This window comes from Pimephales promelas, chromosome 21 (genome assembly GCF_988280905.1).
Source record: "Pimephales promelas chromosome 21, fPimPro1.hap1.1, whole genome shotgun sequence".
NCBI lineage: Eukaryota > Metazoa > Chordata > Actinopteri > Cypriniformes > Leuciscidae > Pimephales > Pimephales promelas.
In genome coordinates this window covers 27,291,373-27,313,233 of record NC_142789.1, presented here as the reverse complement: position 1 = coordinate 27,313,233, position 21,861 = coordinate 27,291,373, and the positions used below count along the sequence as shown (strand labels likewise).

Below are 21,861 nucleotides of genomic sequence, written 5' to 3'. Positions count from 1 at the left end.
TACACTAACGTCTGCGGCTTTGCTAAATGTTACTCACTGCCTCCTCTGTACATTTAAAGGAACAGTGCATACAAAAATGAATATTTTGTCATCCATTTTCCGACCACATATACTGTAATTAAAAAAAAAATTATCTTAGGAAGAAAGTTGCTTTTTTCCCCCAAACAACAAAAGTAAATGGTGATTTACACTGTAAAGCAGTCCAAATGACTTGAATCAATTATGTTAAATAAAAATGGCATCATTATATACTGTATATATATTATATACATTATATACCGGGTTTGATAAAGGGAATGCATTGATGTCACTTTCCTGCCGGAACAACCCCCCTCAGCCTGACTGAGTGGCAAAAGATCTGCTGGATTTAATAGGGGAAACTGCGAAAATGCGACTAAAATGAACAATTTATCAATATAAACTAAATGTTGGACTCAATATAGTGTTCCTTACAACTTTCCATGGATATTGACACGCAGGCAGTTGTTGCCTGACATTTATGTTTGCCTGATTTTGACACCGGGGAAATAAAAGCAATATAGACCAAAACATAAAGCCAATTTGGCTGTGAATGCGTTATATAGATACAATATATGAGGTCTAAATCCAGGTGATCACTTATATCGGTGTTATATATAGTGAAATATATCAGTGCTATACATCATCATATTGTCCAGCCATAAAACTTTATAGTTTTTGGTCAGTGTTTATTAAAAAAAACATCCAATAATGCAGAATTGATGAGTTGTTAATATATATAACAATACAAAATATATAGGTATGGTTTTCCACCTAAAACGACCAGTTGATCCATTTGCTCCTCTTTCTATAGCGGTCTATAAAAATATACCTCTGATTTTTTGTCAAATCTAGTTGTACAGTCAATCGCAAAGCTCTTTCCCAATTTATATGTGTTGTGTTTGTTTTTCGCGGCATTCACGCTGAAAACAAATACAGCCGCTCAGTCTTTTTGCCACTCACTGTGAGGAACTGCAGGCACTCCGGCCGACGGTGACGTCACGCACATACAGTACCCTCTATACGATTGGTTCTCACATGTCATGTGACCAATCATGACGTTTCAAGCTTGAAAACTACAATAGCATCTCATTCACACTAAAACAACACTAATTACAGTTCATAGATCATCGCTATGATGTGGCTTTTTTGAGCTTGACAATATAAATCACCAGCACTTCAATGGGAAACAGCAGCTCGGACATTCTGCGTAACATCGCCTTTTGTGTTTCACAGATTTTTTTCAAAAAAGAGGAAATGATGTGGGGTTGGGACAATATAGGGCTAAATGAGGAATAAAAAACTTTCATTGAACTAATCCTTTAATTGCTCCCAAGGCTAAAAGAAGATGAAGTGGATGAGTTATAAAGCAAACAAACACAACCCCCTATGCACAAAATAACCATATACCTTTGACACACAAGCATATCTTAATTTGTGAAAATGGCTCGCGTTGGCCTGAAGAAAGCAGCCTAATTCGAAACCGGCCATGTGTAAAAATGTCTGTTTATCCCAGAGGGAGGTTTTTAATGGATATATAAGAGGGCCGTAAGGAGTTAATTGTTTGTTGCTCGCAATCTGATATTAACTACACAGTGTGGCTATAAGAACAGGGGCAGGGGAGCCTAGTATCTATTTTACCCTCAAACACTTGCATTAATATACATATAGATGTATGTGTGTGTGGGTCTGTTTGGACGTGCATCCAATTTTGCTTCTGTTTTCTATTTTGGCCCTTAATCTTATTGTCTGTAGTTGTGGTTAGACTGTGTCCTCCAAAGATCTCATCTTAAACTTTCCAAGCGCAGGAGGGTAATTGCTATCAGATCAATTTACTCAAGAAAAGTGGTGCCTGTTTCTAAGTGCTTGATAGATGGAGACCAACTTGTCTAAATTGGGGGCGACCTTGAAGAGTCATTAACAGTGGAAGGAGAAATGCGGCCGGTGACTTTATTGACTTGGAGAATCCGAGTGATTGCGCAGATAGGCTCGGCTGCCCCTTGATATGGATATACAGAAACGAATAAATGATTAAACAGAGTTCAAATGATTAGTTATAACTTCCTTTAAAACGTTTTTCTGCAGCTTTAACATCCTTTCTGCGAGATGAGCTAAAAGTCTACAGTGAAAGTCGAAACTGTTTTACTAGAAAATAGTCGACTTCAATATTTCATGTTTAATTTCATGCATTACTTGCCAAGTTGCCAGTTCTTTGTCATTATTGGTGAAAATCTTTAGCAACTTCTGATGGAAAATTGTTTCAAAGTAAATCCAAAACCAAGAGTTCACTCAAAAATGAAAATTCTGTCATTTACTTATCTAAAGTTGTTGAATGCAAATCTTAATCCAAACCTCTGTGAATGTCTTTAAGCTGTTGAACAAAGGAAGCTTTTTTAAAGAATGTTGGTAACCTAACCGTTTCTGGTTCCCATTGATTTCCATTTTTGTTTTTCTATACTATGAGAGTCAATGGAGTAAAGCAACTGTTTGGTTACCAACATACTTCAAAACATTGTCCTATATGTTCAACAGAAGACCTTCATAGAGGTTTAGAACATCTTAAGGGCGAGTAAATGATGATAATTTTCATTTTTTGAAGAACTAACCCTTTTTCAGTGTAGTTAAGGGCATGCTTTGTTGGATACTAGTTTTGACTGGTCAAACTGGGTTATCAGAAAAGAAAAAAAATCCATCTTATCTATAGCTTGTGCCAGTAACCTTGCTCAAAACCAAACCAGCCTAAGGTGGTTTGCTGGATTTATCTGATTATAGCTAGTGTAACTGATCTCCTAGTCTGGCTGGTATTCAGCTAGTTTCAATTTGTCAACCATCCTGACTAGCTCACAAGTGCTCCAAACCCCTTTAAAATCATTAAATCAGACCAATTAAGACTAATTATTATTAGTGAACAGACCTGGATTGCCACCTTAAACCAGTTAAAACTAGTCCAAACTTAAAAAGTTTAAAAAAAATACATAGTCACCAGCCAGTAATAATTCGCGCTAAGGAGAAGCATCTACACGTTTGACAGTCGACTCCCAGCGGGAAAGTCCTGGATGTCGGACCAGTGCTTCTGTCCAGTGGCTACATCACACACTTGCTGTAGCGTAAAGCTAATGAAGTCGTTTAATCTACCTGAACGCTCCCACAGGGGCGTACCGCTTTAATTATGTTCTTAAACGTCTCTCACATGCACTAATAGCCAGAAATGAAACATGGCACCACGTTAACAAATCCTGGCGGAGGAAGGGACCTGAGAACAGATATTAAAAACTTCACGGGCTGACATTAATTTTAGCCACTACGGAGATGTGTGTAAGCTATGTAGCAAAGCGAGTCCATGATTACATGTCTCCCCGTCGGCACAGAGCGTAAAGAACATTTATCTCCATTTCTGGTGCAATAGGCTTGGCAAAACTAGTCACTCAGTTGATTTAAACTGCCTTTATCATATCTTGCCATGATATTAGGCTACTTATCCCTTTTTTTTGTTTCTTTTTTTTTTTTACCACTAATGAAACCACTAAGTGTAAGACCATTAATAAAAATAATCTTATTTGGAAAAAACAAAAAAAAACAATGATGTTGTCATTTTTCAATCCCAGTCTATATTCAATATATGTAAAAATTACAAGGAAAATGGACTTGAGGAAACCTGTTAGATATGAGACATCATAAATAAATACTAAAAAGAAAGTAAAGCAAAAACACATAAATAATGATGTATTATTGAAATTTTGAAGTATTTATTTACAAGATAGATAGATAGATCGATAGAGAGACGGATAGATGGATAGACGGATAGACAGATAGATAGTCAGATAGACAGACCGACAGACAGACAGACAGACAGACAGATAGATAGACAGATAAATAGTCAGATAAAAAGACAGACAGACAGATAGACAGACAGACAGACAGACAGACAGACAGACAAGTAGATAGATAGATAGACAGACAGACAGACAGATATATAGTCAGATAAAGACAGACAGACAGATAGATAGACAGACAGGTAGATAGACAGATAGACAGACAGATTGATAGACAGACAGACATACAGACACACAGACAGACAAGTAGATAGATAGATAGATAGATAGATAGATAGATAGATAGATAGATAGATAGATAGATAGATAGATAGATAGATAGATAGATAGATAGATAGATAGATAGATAGATAGATAGATAGATAGATAGATACAGTAGATAGATAGATAAAGTAGATAGATAGATAGATAGATAGATAGATAGATAGATAGATAGATAGATAGATAGATAGATAGATACAGTAGATAGATAGATAGATAGATAGATAGATAGATAGATAGATAGATAGATAGATAGATAGATACAGTAGATAGTTAGATAGACAGACAGATAGACAGATAACCAAATAAATTAAATACCAAGGAATTTTATAAAACTTGTTTTTTTAACAATAGTCAAGTACACAACAGATGTAAAACGTCTATGTTTTCACATTAAGATTCTGGTGGTAAAAACAGATTAAAAATTCATCGTTCATCAGGTGTTCATGTCGCTACTGTGCACTAATCTGGGTACGGCAACAATCCAACAGTGTTTTTCTTTGGAAATAGTGTGCAGCCACATCAAATGAGACAAACGCTTCTCTGTTAATGAGCATTAAATGGCTGCTAATTGTTTGATTGAATTGCTGTCACCTATCTAAGCGTGTCTAATTGAAGAGTGCGGAGCGAGGCATTTACAGTGCCACTGACAAAAAGGAGCCATCTAAATGAAGAAATGTTTTGTGCGCGCCAATTACCAGAGAAAAAGTCGAGCGTGCTTTTTTTTGTTCTTTAGTCTTTACACAGACTTGATCTATCTTATGAAGTTGCTGTGATGCAGAGGCTTTGTGGATTTTTATCACTCGGCCCGTTTGTTGCATGAGAACAATGGCAATGCAAATAGGCTGATAAGACATTCAGTTTTCCATTGCAAACTGGGAGCCAGCTGTGCATTTTCACATCCTCCAAATGAAATGAACTGCGAGAAAGAGCATGCAAGAAAGAAAATCACAATCTAAAAATCAGATTATATAATGCGTTTAATAATTTCCCCATATTATCAACACCGCACTGTCATTCACTGTCTTCCAGTGTTATTAAATGTGCAAACACATGCATTTGAATCTGAATCCCACATAATTATAATACAAAATATGGATGCCAGACAGTTGCATGAAATAAATGAGTGTAGCTTTTGTTTGTCCGCTTGTAATTACACAGGCTGTTTTTCACTAGTTCTGATGCAAGTGCCAATATTGATGGTTTGGGGGTGTATTTTGAGTGACATGGTCCAGCTCCGTCTTGCTGAGATAAAATTCATTCCTTTATTGGGACAAAGCCCCTTTCCCCAACACTGCTCCTCTGTCCGCCTGCCTGCATGGTGGTCTGACAGATTAAACAGCATCACCACAATGGCATAGTTGCGTGCGGGGCTTTAATATCGTCCACCGGAGCCCCCTGTTTCCTCATTTAATCCCTGTGTAATATGTTGGCCAGAAAACCCTCATGCTGTACACAATGCACGCCCAGCTAAGACACAAAAAAAGGCTAATTAGTCGCCCACCCTATCACTCCGCCCCCTCTCGCAAACCCTCATTCTTTCCGTTTACAGGCGCAGTATCTGCTTTTGTTATCAGGGCCACCAATGCGCTGTTGGCTGCAATTGTTTCGCTTTTATTTGACATGCAATGTGGCTCAAATAAAACAGTAAATTACTGCTGGAATGTGGGATTTTAACTATGATCCAGCAGACATGCAGCACTCATTGGGAGACTATGAAGGTATCAACGTTCCAGGTTCAGTACAAGTTAAGATCCCACAAAGAAAAAAACTAGTGCTTTCAAACGATTAAAATATCAGTCCTTCCAGAAAAACGCAGAGTTTTTTTGTGATTGTTGCGGGCAAAAATCCTTGATTACGCGGCCCGTTTTCTTTAAAAATGCGATGGAATATGCGGGATATTTATGCAATTTTATGCGATGAAATTGCGGGAACTTGCAAAAATTGCGGGAACTTGCAAAAACTGCGGTTTGATGAAAAAGAGAAAAAAAGTCATTCCCCCAACACCCTGTTCTCACTAGGCTACTACCTTAATGTAAAGAGTCATTTCTTATTACTTTCTATGCTGTAGCAAGCATACTACATCATAGAAAGTGCTGGGAATATTTAATTTCTCATATTGTTTTATTTTTATTACATTTTCAAAATTACAGAGTTTGATATCAAGTTCTTGACATTTCTTTTACACATTTTCTGATAAGTATAACATCTGAGAAGTAGCCTAAAACATGAAACAATAATTTGGAAAAAAAAAAAAAAAGGAAAAAAAAAGATAGAGGGCATCACAGACATATTAAATTCCTTTAGCAGAGATACAGATCTTTTGGGCTTTTCGATTTTTTTTTTAAATTTTAAAGACTCAAAATACATTTTAAAGGCTGTTTTGAAATGAGCAAAGTTGGGTTTGGAGTTACTCCACTTAGTTTGATGAATATGAAATTTTCCTAATAATAGAAAAAATCGATATTTTTCTTATAGGAAAGTCACAATCATTTGTATGAAGATGACAAATTTAAGACAAGGTTGCAATTCATTTTAAAAACTTGAAATTGAGACATCTCATTCCAAAAGATTGAAAAATAGGGACATTCAAACAATAAGTGCACAATAGACTCTCTTTCACAATTACAAAATCAGCAATGTTTTATTTCAGACTGTAACGAGTGTAAATAAGGTGTGGCCCCTTTAAGAGCTGCGCGCTGAACTGTCTGCAGTGTGTGCGCCTCAAACACCCCATGTGTGCGGGTAATTTCTGTTTGATGCTTATTCTTTTATCTGATTTTGTTTATTAAGTAACGATGTGATGGTAGAACGTGTGACAGACAGTTATACGAGTTCGATTTGTGAGATGTCAATCTCCTCCGTGAGTCTTTTGGCCTCTGCAATAACTTCAGCTGTGAGCTATCCCGTCGCGTAATTGCGTCACTTCATAACGTTCCCATGGAAACAGGAGGAAATGGCTGCTCTTGTATGAAGCAAACGCAACATTTTTCAACTTTCTGCGAAGATATATGTGACTTTTTTTTGCAACGAAAATGCGAGGATTATGAAATCATGCAAGCCCCGCATATTTTGCATGGAAATCGGCATTTTATGCGGCGAAAGTGCGGCTTATTCGAAAAAATGCGGCCCCCGCATAAATATGCGGACTTTGGCTGATTTTGCATTGAATTCAGCGATCGCATAATCGCGTTTTTCTGGAGGGACTGAAATATTTAATCGCGATTAATCGCATTAATGTCATAGTTAACTCACGATTAATCGCACATTTTGATCTATTCTATGTCTCTTGATATTTTTTGTCCCATTATTTTTTCTCATTTTAATGCTCTTATCTACATGGAAAAGTGGATTTGCTTGCTTTGTGCAAATGTTTTTGGCATATACTGTGTTCAAATTCACACTAAAAAATTCTCACTTAGAGCAAATAATCTCTCACACAATGTAAGGCCCTGTTTACACGAGAACGCTCACGGGTGAAAACGTAAAAATATTTTATCGGATGTGCCTTTCGTTTACACGGCAACTGCGTTTTTGAGGCTTAAAAACGCAAAAAAGTGAAACCACCCTCCAGAGTGGAAATTTTAAAAACGCTCCACCGCCGCGTTCCCGTGTAAACGGTAAAAACGCAAAAGTTTGCTTGACAGTGAAGGTTGTACGCAGGCGCGTGGACTTGGTGTTGTAGTATGCACTCTTAGCCGCCTGAAGTGCATACTACTTTGAATTTCACACACTTTTGCGTCACCATTTGCACGCGGATTTCCCACACAAAACGCTCGTCTAAACGCAGAATAAAAAGTGATGACGCAACGCCACTTTTGCGTTTTCTCTTCAGAATCGTTTCCGTGTAAACATAGCTTAATACTGTCCATCAATAAAAGGGTAAAAGAAATACTGACGAGGTCCTGATATTGACGAGGAGGTGTAGAATTCGGATCAGCTGTGTGTGTGTGTGTGAGTGTGCTTGGCCATCATCAAGTGGTACTGTATTTCAGACTGGACGTGCTGCGATTATGATAGCTCAGTTCACAACGACAAAACACACAGATCACTTTGGTCTCATCAATGGAACCATTTGGCAACTTTTTAAAAGTAAACTTTCAATTCAGAATTTATTTGCATCCATTTCGGCGTCTCGCGCTCGTCATCCACTCAAAACGTAACTTTAACCAACTATTTGGCCGGCTCGCAAGCCTAAACAAGTGTGTGCGGCGTGCCTGTTGTTTTGTTTCCGGTCTAGCTAGATCCACTTGCGCTTTTGGTTGACGAAGCATCAAAAAGTCCTCGTGCGACGCAAGCCATTGAAATGAATGGGTATCATAGCGCAACGCCCCCATGCCGCATCCTTTTGCAAAAGCATGTGAAAGAAAACTACAAAGTTTGCTAGGCCAAAAAACGTTAATCGTGCGATAAAAAAATTGACGCCGTTAAAATGGGTTTGCATTAACGCCGTTAATAGCGCGATAACTGACAGCCCTAAAAAAAACGTGTTTGCGTAAACTTCCTTTGTAAGTGCATTACGTTAGTGTAATGCAATCCAAAAAAACAATACGCAAAGGGGCCCTATTTTAACGATCTAAGTGTCGAGCGCAACGCGCAAGTAACTTTGTGGGCGGATCTCAACGCTGTTGCTATTTTCCCGGTGGGATATTTGACCCTTGCGCTCGACGCAAATCTAAAAGAGGTTGGTCTAAAGTAGCTTCATTATTCATAGGTGTGGTTTGGCCGTAACGGGAAACAAACCAATAAGAGCGTCATATCACATTCCCTTTAAGAGCATGATGAACGAGGTGTGCTTGTACCATGGCGCAATACTATTATAACGGCGGATTTACCAGCCGAGGAAATCGATGTTCTCGTCAGGGCCGTAAAAGAAAGAGAAGTGACATTAGGGATGGGACAAACCCCCCCAAATTAGCTTCGGTTAAACATGCATATAATGATTTGGGTAAATGTGTAAGCTTTATGCCAATTTTTCCCATAGTAATGGACACAACAATGATTTCCCTCGTGTTTTAATACGTTACCTTATAATAATGTATCATCTGCAAAAAGGACTTATATTTATATAGTTATATAACTATATAACTATATAACTATAGTTATAGTTATATTTCTTTCTGTCTATTTTTTTCCATTCCATTCAATTTACCCACTCATTTCTGCAATTCTCATTGCACTGGAAAGTATAATTCACTGGATACATGACTAAATGCTGTGGAATTGTTATTAATTTAATTTCCCCCATGTTGCCAGAATCACAGCATTCTGTTTTGAACGTATTACTCAAACCATCACAAACTCATACTTTTGTCAGGTGATTTTCTGCTCGATCTGTGGCTAACAGCACTCATGGCAATCCATTTCCTTTTACTCTCTCCTCTCCAAAGTGCTGCCGCCAGTCAGTAAAGGTTAAGTGTCTGAGCCGCAGAGTCAGGCTTTTGGTGTCTAAACTGGGTCGCTGTGCTAATTCTCTTGGCGAACGCTCCTCCTCTAGTCACGCACATCTCAGGGACAAACCCAGCAATGGCAAACTGAGCTTGGACGTTGAAAAAAACACCACTCTTACAGCTGTAGGCGCAGACCACCGTGGAAGGATTGCATGCCGTCGCAATAGAAAATGTCAAAAGGATTCCCATTTTCTTTGACCGAGATCCGAGCGATGGGCTCCTACTAACATTTTAAGTGCATATCAAAACAGAGCACTAGCTTCACGGCTCACTCATGTCAGCTCTGTTTTTGGGTTTTCCAGTGCGTCTTCCAGTCCACCGTGAAAATATCTATTTCAGAGCATGAGATAGTTCATGCTATCGGGATAGCGGGGAGCCTTGTCAAATCCACTCCATTTGGCAACTTGATTTAACCTACTTAGATTCAAGGGAGAGTGTTTTCCCCACATGTTCAGCCACCGCTGTGGGCTAACTTATTCATGAGCGCTTGTAAACAGCCTTCCATGCAAAACAATTGTAAGAGCTGTGCCGGGGTTAACAATCAGAAATACAGTGAGCTCCAAAGGTCTGTGTATCAGACAAGAACAAAGTTTTAGGGTTTTGAAAAATGTATAACCATGAAAAATGGTATGATGTAAAATAAACAAGAAATATTTCAGAATTTGCGGTTAAATCGTGATTTGGTCATGTGAACACTTTTGTACACATGGATTTTCATTTTTTTCTTGCTTTGAGCTGAAACTTTTTTACTCAAAATGTTGTGCTGATGATTTAATTTGCAATGGAAATACTACCGTTCAAAGGTTTGGAGTCGGTAAGAATTTTTACTGTTTTTGAAAGAACTATTTCAAAACCTGAACTGATTTTCTTTTTTTATATCATAGTAAGAATATGCATCTCAATGTTTTAACTAATTGAAAAAGCTGAATAATCGATCCAAACTTACTGATTAGCCGACAAAATAATCGACGATTAGTCGATTAATCATTCTAATAATCGATTACCAAAATAATCGTTTGATGCAGCCCTACTGCTCACCAAGGCTGTATTTATTTGATCAAAAGTACAGTAAAAATAGTAATATTGTGAAAATATTATTACCACTGTATAAAATAACCGTTTTATATTTTAATATATTGTAAAATGTAATTTATTCCTGTGATCAAAGCTGAATTTCAGCATCATTACTCCAGTCTTTAGTGTCATATGAGCCTCCAGAAATCATAATATTGAAATATTGCTCAAGAAATATTTTTTTATTAATAATGTAAAAAAAAATGTTTTGCCGCTTAATCGTTTTTCTTGAAATGGTGATTAAAAAAATTCTGGATTCTTTGATGAATAGAAAGTTCAAAAGAACAGCATTTATTTGAAACAGAAATACAATATAGATATCATTATGCTCAATGTAATGCCTCCTTGCTGAATAAAAGTATTCATTTATTTCTAAAAAACGCATCAATAGCAAACTTTGAATTGTACTGTATATGTATATTTTTATATACGTATATATATATATATATATATATATATATTTAATGTCCTGAAAGAATAGTCAGTGTTTGCAAAAGAATTATATTAAGACTTTAGGTAAGTTAGTCTCTGTTGCATTGAATATATTGTGGCTCTGTTAGTTACCCAGCATGCACTGCGGCTGGGGTCAAATCAGAGTGAGTGTAAAAATGTGCGGAACTGGTTAAGGTGGGTATTCATTGTTGGTTGAAGGTATACATTTCACACTAAAATTGTATTTTGCAAATTCATGAAAATTCATTCAACCAATTCTAAGTTAGAATGACTGTAAGGGACGAGCACTTTTCGAAGCAGCAATCCAGTTTAATGACGTCCTTCATAAACGTCTTCTGATATACACAATACGATGCAAAAATTGCAAGGGCACAAAGCTGAGCTTTACAAGAATGCCGCACATCGTCCAAGACGAAGACTTCTTTATTCCGAAGGGCTCAGAGTTGTTTATTGAAGTCTTTTGTTCGTCAGTGAGCTTTGTAAAAAGCTTACGATTCTGACTTTGTGATATTTTCTGACATTAGCTGATTTCAAAGCCAGTCAAAAGCTACTGTACATGGTTGAAGAGGCCAGCTTTTCACAATCCCAGACTTCAATTTCCACTTTTCATGCTCTCACAGATTATAATTATAAACTCCTCCAGAGAATCTAGCATGTGTTTGTGATTGTCAGCCTCGACACATCAGCAGCCCGATGGCGACCGGTGAGGGGGTTTCAGAATGCTTTAGTCTGTCACTCTTAGATAATGATATTTATTTTCTGACAGCGTACAATCGAACGAAAAGGAAAGAATGAGCTGTAGAGTTTTAATAATATTACATTAGATCATAAGCCTGAAAGCAGCCAATCAAATGTTTTAATTCACTTAGCAGACAGATTTAATCTTGTCTCAGGCACTTTATAGTCCTCTAGCTGTCTGTCTGTTTGTTTCTCACAGGCTTGAAGGCACCTGACAAAAATGTGATGCGATGAACTGAGTTTGCAGTGCACACAAGTTAAGAATGCCATTTATTTGCACGACTTTGTTGTTCAATATATTGCATGGTGAAAATGGATTGCGAAGCTAACATCCCCAGCTAACATTTTTGATTTTATGTTTTGTTTTGTTTTTTTTCTAAAGAAAGACAAACATAATAGTGATGAAAGTCACAATATTAATTGTCATGGGTGAATTTTTCCTGCACTGTGCAGAAGACGTCAAAATGACAAGTTTTACCTGAAATTAGGAGTCAAATATCAGCTGGGGGAAAATAATAGGTACACACGTGCAAACTTTGGGGACAAACATGTAAAAAGTGGCCGCTGGCATAATAATGCAACAAGTATTGCTGAAGTAAACAGATTTTACAGTAACTCTTTATTTCGATGGTCCTTTAGACGTTCTAGGGACTATAAGTAACTTTGCAACTGCATGTTAACTAACTCTCATTATAGTAGATTTTCTGCACAAGTATGTATATAAGACTATCCAAGTACATGGCAATTTATTCAACTGACCCGAACCCATTATACTCTAATGAGAATTGGTAGACATGGAGTTGGAAATTAATGAGAGTTAGTTGACAATGTCTAAAGTGGACTATCGAAATAAAGTATAACCGATTAGACTTATAGACTTAAAAAAATAATATAATAATGCTGCCAAGTGGATAACTCAGGTAATATTAATCCATAGCATGTGTTTTGTCTTTTTTGTTTCTTCATTTTTATTTTTATTTTCCTGTGGTTGAGGTGAAACAGAATGATCAATATTGCATTGCATACTATGTGGCAGGCATAGTACTGTTTAGATGCAAATCTATGAGATTAAAAAAAAAAAAATCAAGATATCTTCAAAAAGTAGCAAACTTCTCATGATTCATGTCTGTGCATTTTCTAAAGGTAATGTGGTTTTTGTTTTTTTAAAGTCTGTTTACACATTTAAGGAGTTGAGGACACCATCTGTGTGTATGCAGTATAATAAGCCATACGTATTAGCTGGAAGATTTGTTGCCACAACACTAAAATAAGGAAAGATCACTCATGTCAGTGCTGAACAGTCGTTTTATATCTCTATATATTTTATTATGCTGAGGATGAACGTGAAATGACAGAACCTGAGAAAACCACTATATGTCAACTAACTTTCAATGAGTATGAGTATTAGAGAACACTGTTAGTGTTCGGGTTTGTAGAATAAGTTGAAATGTAGTTGCAAAGTTACTTATAGCCTGTATAATGTCTAAAGCGGACTATCAAAATAAAATGTTAGCCATTTTTTGACACGTAAGTTGTTTAGGGGCCTGTAGTTTTATATGTATGAACATTTTGGGCCCTATTTTGCACCCACCGCAAATGACTCTGTACACTGACACGTGTATCATTCATATTTTGGACTTTTCCCTCCACAGATGCACGTCGGTAAACTAGGGAATGAACTTGCGCTCCCTGGGTGGTTCAGCGCAAAAAAAAAGAGACGTGTTTCGGCGCAAACGTGTTTCCCTGATGCTATTTTGCAGTTCCAGAAAACAATTGCGCCACTCACCAAAAAAAAACCTAGTCTAAAGTGACTCAAAAATACAGTTTCAAATATTCAAATGCACTTGAAGATGGAGAAACAGCAACTCAAATTGAGGGTATTGTCACTCACCAATGCAGTTGTCCCTGTGCTCCTCAAACCCAGCGCTGCACACGCACCGTCCAATAGGAACGAGCCACTCGCCCTCAGCGCTGCAGTACATCTTTGGCGTGTCTCTCTCCTCGGCGTGGTCCACACACTGACCTCTGACCTCCACGAGCGAGGACGAGTCGGCCCCCGTGACCACATCCGTGAAGACGGCCAGGTTTCGGGCCATTCCCGTGCAGCGTTTGTAGTACACTCGAACGGACACCACAGCGATGCAGGCTCCTATATCCTGAAACGCTAAGTAGAAGCCGCGCTTGCTGAGCGGCCCGACGCCGCGGATTTCAGTGTTGAGCTTGAGTCTCCTCACCCCCAGGTCCACGTTGGTGAAACTCTCGTCGGCGGCGATGGTGTCGATCTTGGAAAACTGACTCTCCCAGATGGTCGTGCCAACATCGCGGTCGGTCTCGTAGTAGAAGAGGTTAAAGGTCTCCTTGCAGGTGCCGAGAACGCCTGGCATGCTGTTGCAGTCGCGCAGAGTGAACTTCATCTCGATGTAGATCCGCCGGGCGCCGTCCCGCTGGATCCAGTTGGTCCGGAGCCAGTTGTTCTGGCTCGGACTCATCACATTGCACACCTGGTACGTGTGGATGGGGCTGAAATACTCGTCCATTTCATTGATGGCGTCCCACTGTGCAAAGGCAAAAGGACAATCTGGGTTATTATTGAAAAGGTTAGATCTGTTTTTGCAGATTAAAACAGTTTGATATGGAAGATAATTAATACTCTTGCATTTTCCTTATTTTATTTAAAGGAACACTCCGACTTTTTGCCTAGCTTAGCACAAAGACTGGATGTAAATGGATACAGCTAGCATACTAATCCCAAATAAGTGATAAAATAACGCAAACATCTTCCTATTTACATGTTGTGATTTATATTGTCACAGAGTGGACAAATAACAAGGTCATATGAGACACAGCCATCTTTTAATAGTATAAATATTGGGAACTATATTCTCAGAAGGCGAAGCACTGCTACTTGGGCGGAGTGATTACTGCAGCACCTGAAACGCACTGTGCTAATAAAGAGTTCGTTCAGAGATGGAGTAATAGAGTCAGCAATTACTAGATAGTAAAAGCATAGTTTACAATCATGGGTGTTCGCTGTATTGTAAAGAGCTGCGACAATAATCAGGGGAGACCTGTGTGTGCTGCAAGTAGCAGTGCTTCGCCTTCGGAAAATATAGTTCCCAATATTTATACGGTTAAAAGAGGGCTGTGTCTCATATGACCTTGTTATTTGTCCACTCTTTGACTATCCAAATCACAACATGTAAATAGGAAAATGTTTGTGTTATTTTATCACTTATTTGGGATTAGTATGCTAGCTGTATCCATTTACATCCAGTCTTTGTGCTAAGCTAGGCTAGCGGTGGGTGCGTCAGACAGAGTTACAACTCGCATAGAGATAAAAAAAAAAGGTATGTATGGACTTATCTAACTCTGGGGGATATGGTGAATAAGCTTAAGTCCCCAAAAGATGGAGTGTTCCTTTAATATGGAGTCAAAATGTTGAGATCACATGACCAGACGTGTCATGCAACTGACCAATCATGACAACAACGTTTACTTTATATCATGCTTTCAGAAGATGCTCAAGGCACATAAACATAAGCACATAAAAACACATTTAAGCTAATAAAATAAAATATAAAATAAAGCAATAAAAAAACTAAAAAGTGCACCTTTAGGGATAGGAGATTACACACTCAAAATGTGCTGTAACAAACACATCTTTAACGTGATAGAGACCTAACTTGAGGATTTACATATTTACAGTGTGAATATTCGCATAAATCAGTCCAGTATTATTTCAACAGCATTTCAAATTTCACAGCAATATGCATTAGAGCTTCTTTAAAACGTTTACATATGCATTGCACTGCATAAGATTAATATCATGATGAATGTGGCCTGCGTTTCCTTTAATAATCCCTCGTTATTCATGGGTGGTTTTTGTGCGGTTTAAGCAGTTTCTTATGCAATGCAAATAATCAGGCATGAATAAATATTTTATTATGAGTTGCAAATGAACTTAAAGATTCACATCAAGAGCCTGAAGCAAAAAAAAAAAAAATGAAAATGCTGATCAATGAGAATGAAGCCGTCCACAACCAGAGAACACCAAACCTAAAAACAGGTAAAACATTATGCATAGTGGTTATGTTAATGCTTGTAATTATACATGAGCTTGCCACGCATAAAGTAGACTCCCAAACATTAATAATAAATATTTTAAATCTTGGGTTCAAGACTTCTCGAAACACTGATGAAATATGTTATACAACTTTCACCACCATGAACACTGAGTGACTTTCAGGTAGAACAACAGAACTCAGTCTTAAAGGGATAGTCCCCCCAACAGAACTCAGTCTTAAAGGGATAGTCCCCCCAACAGAACTCAGTCTTAAAGGGATAGTCCCCCCAACAGAACTCAGTCTTAAAGGGATAGTCCCCCCAACAGAACTCAGTCTTAAAGGAATAGTCCCCCCAACAGAACTCAGTCTTAAAGGGATAGTCCCCCCAACAGAACTCAGTCTTAAAGGAATAGTCCCCCCAACAGAACTCAGTCTTAAAGGGATAGTCCCCCCAACAGAACTCAGTCTTAAAGGGATAGTCCCCCCAACAGAACTCAGTCTTAAAGGGATAGTCCCCCCAACAGAACTCAGTCTTAAAGGGATAGTCCCCCCAACAGAACTCAGTCTTAAAGGGATAGTCCCCCCAACAGAACTCAATCTTAAAGGGATAGTCCCCCCAACAGAACTCAGTCTTAAAGGGATAGCTCCCCCAACAGAACTCAGTCTTAAAGGGATAGTCCCCCCAACAGAACTCAGTCTTAAAGGGATAGTCTCCCCCCCCCCCAAAAAAAAATGGTTTCCAACCTGTATGATTGTTGAACACAAAAACAAATTTTGAAGAATACTGCTAAAACCAAACAGTTGACGGCAGCCATTGACTTCCATTGTATTTATTCCTCCTATGAAAGTCTGTAGCTGTAGTCAAATATTTGGATCCAAAAATTCTTTAAAATTTCTTCTTTTGTGTTTAACAGAAAAAAAGAAACTCATACAGGTTTGGAACAACGTGAGGATGAGTAAATGATGACAGAATTTTCATTTTTGGGTGAACTATCCTCTTTTCTCTTTACTGCAGAAAAACTATGAATGAATAATAGCCTATAAAGAGAACCTTTATGCCAATAGGGTTCTTTCTTGTCATTATAGAACCTTTTTTAGCATAAAAGGTTCTTTGGAGTTGAGTAAAGAACCCTATGCTTCATATATAGAACCCCAATGAACCCTTTTTTTCTAAGAGTGTATGGACGGTTCATAAAGGCCTTTTCTGATGGCGCTGTCTATGGGCAATTAGCGGTTCTCTTTCATCCTTCTCATGTAATAGTAAAGCAGGTGAATTGAAGGCTAGCTGCGGAGTGGAAGACCTCCATCCCCATGAGAAGAGTCCTCTACGTGCCTCCGCACACAGCAGGTCTTTCATCTCACACTGACGCCACGCGGCTTGAGCGAGCGCTGGTTATTCACTGCTAATTAAAAGCGGAGGACTGCCGGATAAACGGAGTGGACAGATGATGATGCTCGGGAGGGATCTGGAGCGAGAAAACTGTAAATTATGAATGTATTATATTATAATCTACACAAAAATATAGTTGGTATTGGTGTAAATTGATGGTCAGTTTTCTCATTCTCAGTTCAGAAACAGTTGCTAAATGCTTATAGCTAGCAATTTAAATAAAAATGCATGCATTTAATGCATATTTCCTGTAGTTCTAACGGTAAAAATTCTCTTTTTTGCAGTAAATGAGTGTAAAAAATGCTACAGTAAAAACAGTGGGAAACAATAAGTTCCCTTACTCTATATGGTGAAGAACTATATATATATATATATATAAAAAAAAACACTGTAAAAATCTACAGTTTTTGGAAGTGGAAAAATCTAATCTAACAATTTACAGTGAAAATATGTGTAATAATGTTATTTATTTATTTTTAGTTAATTATTATTTTTTTCTTTCTTGTCATGAAGTTCTGGCAATCAGATGTGCTGGTTTTACCATACATTTCACAGATTATTTATTTAAATATCATTATTATCATCATTTACAGTTTAATCTAGCAAAACACATGGGTTTGATTCCCAGGAAATGCATAAATGGATCAAATGTATACCTGGAATGCAATGCAGTGTTGTAATTGTTCAGTAAAATTAAAGACTAAACTAATACTAAAAAGAGTTTTTGGGACATAAAATTACAAATCAATTAAAAACGAACATTCAAATAAAACTCATTCAAAATATGAATAAATACTATACTATATAATAACACTGTGATGCAAGTCACTTTAGATAAAAACATCTGCCAAATAAACAAACGCAAACATTTTAAACTAATTTTAGGCTTGTTACTGTCAGTGTTATGTAAAAATGCACATTAGGTTTGTATAATATTTGTGTCTGCAAATTAGTGGCCAGGTTTTGACATCTGCATCTGTGCACTTTGTGGCTATAGTAATAATAGCAGTAAAACAGCATCACTTATCATTATGTTGTTATGGAAAAATGATGGTCTGCAGTTTTGGGAGCGCCTCAGGATGTTCTGTTATTAGCTCGCTACTCTTCAAGGCTAATCTCACATCATTTTCTCCTCTATGGATATTATTATGCACTCTTACATGATATACGGCGAGATAAACAGCGGGCAGATGTGAAAACAAGGCTGGAATGTCTTTGAGAGAACAGATGCGTGGTGAATGAAGGCATCACAGCACATTTTATGGGTCGTACCTACTAGCAACACCTCTAGCAACCGAGCGATGGCGTATTTTTGTAGGCCAACCCATAAGTTAGCACCCCTTGACAAAAACACAATGGAGTTTTTTTTTCCATGGCTAAGAAAATACCGCAATATATCACAATACAAAAATGCAACAATATGTATCATGGAAAGTCCCCCCAAAATAAAAATTACTGTGAGAGGAAAAAAGTTTTAGTGTACTACATTAAACTACTATTGATTATAATGGATAATAATGCAATGGTGGAATATTTGTGGGTCCTGATAATGCCAAATGTCTTATAATACCAGCAACAAGTGGCCAACATTATTTTAAATATATCTATATGGCATATTCCTCTACAATAACTCAGTAATTCCAGCTTCAGAATCATGAATATTGTTCCCTTTCGAAGTGACTCATGACTCGAAGTGTCCAAGATAAGATTCTTATTCATCGTCTGGAAGCCCTTTGAAGCTGCACTGAAACTCTCATTTGGACCTTGAACCGTTTGGTTCCCATTGAAGTCCATTATATGGAGAATATCCTGGAATGGTTTCATCTAAAACCTTAATTTCTTTTCGACTGAAGAAAGAAAGACATGGACATCTTGGATGACATGGGGGTGAATAAATTATCAGCAAAAGTTTTTTTTTTTTAAAAAGTGAACAACTCCATTAACTATCCCATGAGGCCACGGGAGAGGATTTGTGAATGGCGACACTGGTAGATCACATGACAATGACAACATGGTGAATGTACATCCATATTACATTCCTATATAAAACATACTTTAGCGGTTGTGAAGTAACTACTTATTCAAAATAAGTACCTACTCAATTTCAGAGGCAGCCAGACTTGCTAATATGCTAACATGCTAACTCATTTCAGGGTTTTGCCCTATACAAAATACGTCGTCCACAGAGCTCAAATGAATAGAGGCACTTTCTAAGACAAACAACACTCACGTTGTCTGCAGAACTTGTAAACAGTGATCAGAAAAGTACTGTAGAAGTTTATGCCTGTCATGGGAAACACAGTAGCCTACACATTTAGCATTGAGCTCCCTCTGGCCTTGAGCAGAACGCCTCTCCTGAATACATTACGGACACAGCCGGCCTAATTGAAAGGGAAAATGCTGACCTCAGAGGAGCCTTGAGCTTGGCCACCGTGAACTTGGCCTCTCCTCACAAGTACTTCTTCCAAAAGGAGCAGATTTCCTCGCTTCCCTGGCCTCACCTCTGCCCACGCTTCCCATGGGAAAACTACAGAAAGCCCGTTGCGGTAATTAAACTGTTGGATTGGAGCGCACACCGTGGCCAGCCTCCCACTTTGAGTATTTATCGTTAGCGGTTAAATTTAATTTGTCCTTGCACTAATGATTAGATTAGAGAGTCTGTTAAAATCTAACACTTTTCAGGTTGGCTCGAGGGCTGGAAGTAATTCGCTGAGTTCTTTCATGAGGTTTTCCGATAAAAGCCTGCGTTTTGTTTTAGCTACATCACATATTAGACGATCAGTGGAAGGAAATGATTGAAACTGATCAAAGTGATGGTACAATGAAAATCCTTCACATCAGATATTTTTAATCTAATTGAGACACTTTTTATGTAAATTAAGCTAATCTACATAATCTCCATATCAATATAAAAGGTATTATTCTTTTTTTAATACAGATTAATGGTTTCAGATTGTTTCCGTACCTTGTACATGGGAAATATTCTTGGGCTAGAAACTTTTATTCAGTTTATTGAGATAGATAAAAGCACATTATTATTTAAGAATTACTAAATAAAATAATAATGAATAAAAATATGATAAGTATTAGTTAAATTAATATTCCATATGTATTTATATTTTAATAATGCTCCAAATTCCTTAAATTAATTTCAGTACTTAAATATTCTTGTACTATAAACTTTTATTCATTATATTAATAAGCTTTACTGAAGCTTTACACAATTTAAAATTTAAATTAATAAATGATTCAATTAAAATTATTAGAAATACAATTAATTCATAACAATGATTCTATCCAATGAGGTCCAATTTCTAAAAAAGTATTAATCGCTCTTAATTGCACATTTTTATAAACAGCTTGTAATGAAAAATGTAAAAATAAGACCTTTCTGATTTTTTGTGAATTTTTATGTGAAGGACTTCATTTTGCCAGGAAAATCAAAAGGATAAGACGTTTGCGCACGCTTCTGAGATCCTCTTTTCCATTCTATGAGATGTGAAACGAATGATAATACAATGTTCAGGATAATCCCGAAACAGCTATTCTGTACAATAAAGTCAATGCGTCATGCAAAGAAAAGGGATTAATTCAAACTATAGTTTGACAGATGTATAAAGTCTCAAATACACTTTATAATCAAACTATCATAACAGTGTAATTTGACATCTCATCTGTCAACATGATGCCGGTGAATTGCAGAGATTGTGCAAACACATCCGCATCTCTATAATCAGATGCTTTCCAATGTAAAAAAAAAAAGTTGCTGCCTCACATTCTAAGTACATTCAACTTGGATGTTTAAGTCATTTCAAGTTAAATTGCATCTTGTTTTTACTTACAAAAGTACAAGGAAATTGCCCTCTGAGGTGAAAATCAAGTTTTTAATGTTGTTTATATGTCTCTATGTGGTGTTTTTAATATGCTTTAAGACAAACTATGTACAAATTCAACTGCATTGAGTATTTTTTCCTTAAAACTGCAGAAAGACAAAAATAAAGTTTGAAATCGTTGGTCACAAACTACCTTGTAACCAATCAGGTCAACGTGTGATCGTCAAAAAGTGGATCTCCGAGTTGGAGGCGGGGCTTATTTACATATTTAATGAACCACGTATACTAAATGAACCAAGAGTATCAAGTTACATTCAGGCTATTTTAAGGCAGGACATTTTTTTTTATAGAAAAATTATTGAAAGGGGACTTTAACTGACTTTAATGAGGTAAAGCAATGTAAAAAAAATTGTTGTCATAACTTATTGATCATATTTTTTTTTACAGTGTAACACGTGGGTTTATTTTGTTACTGAGAGGAAAGCGCACAACAAGTTTACATATCAACGTGTCTGAGCTATGTGGGTTGCAAAGTTCGTATGCAGTATATATATATATATATATATATATATATATATATGTGCATGCCATATATATATATATATATATATATATACTGCATACGAATTTTCCAACCCACATAGCTCAGACACGTTGATATGTAAACTTGTTGTGCGCTTTCCTCTCAGTAACAAAATAAACCCAAGTGTTACACTGTAAAAAAAAAATATGATATATATATATATA

At 37.1% G+C, this 21,861-nt stretch overlaps 1 protein-coding gene and 1 long non-coding RNA gene across 4 annotated transcripts in view; both read right to left on the bottom strand.

Moving 5' to 3' along the window:
• The window catches only part of LOC120480829 (uncharacterized), a 159,901-nt gene that overhangs the window by 41,518 nt on the left and 96,522 nt on the right, over positions 1–21,861 (bottom strand). The window lies entirely within an intron of this gene.
• epha8 (eph receptor A8) overlaps positions 1–21,861 on the bottom strand; it is an 89,004-nt gene that overhangs the window by 22,877 nt on the left and 44,266 nt on the right. For all 3 annotated transcript variants that reach the window (XM_039673967.2, XM_039673968.2, XM_039673969.2), the window contains exon 4: positions 13,719–14,382. In XM_039673967.2, the coding sequence (XP_039529901.2) occupies positions 13,719–14,382 (664 nt within the window). The remainder of the gene's footprint in view (positions 1–13,718; positions 14,383–21,861) is intronic.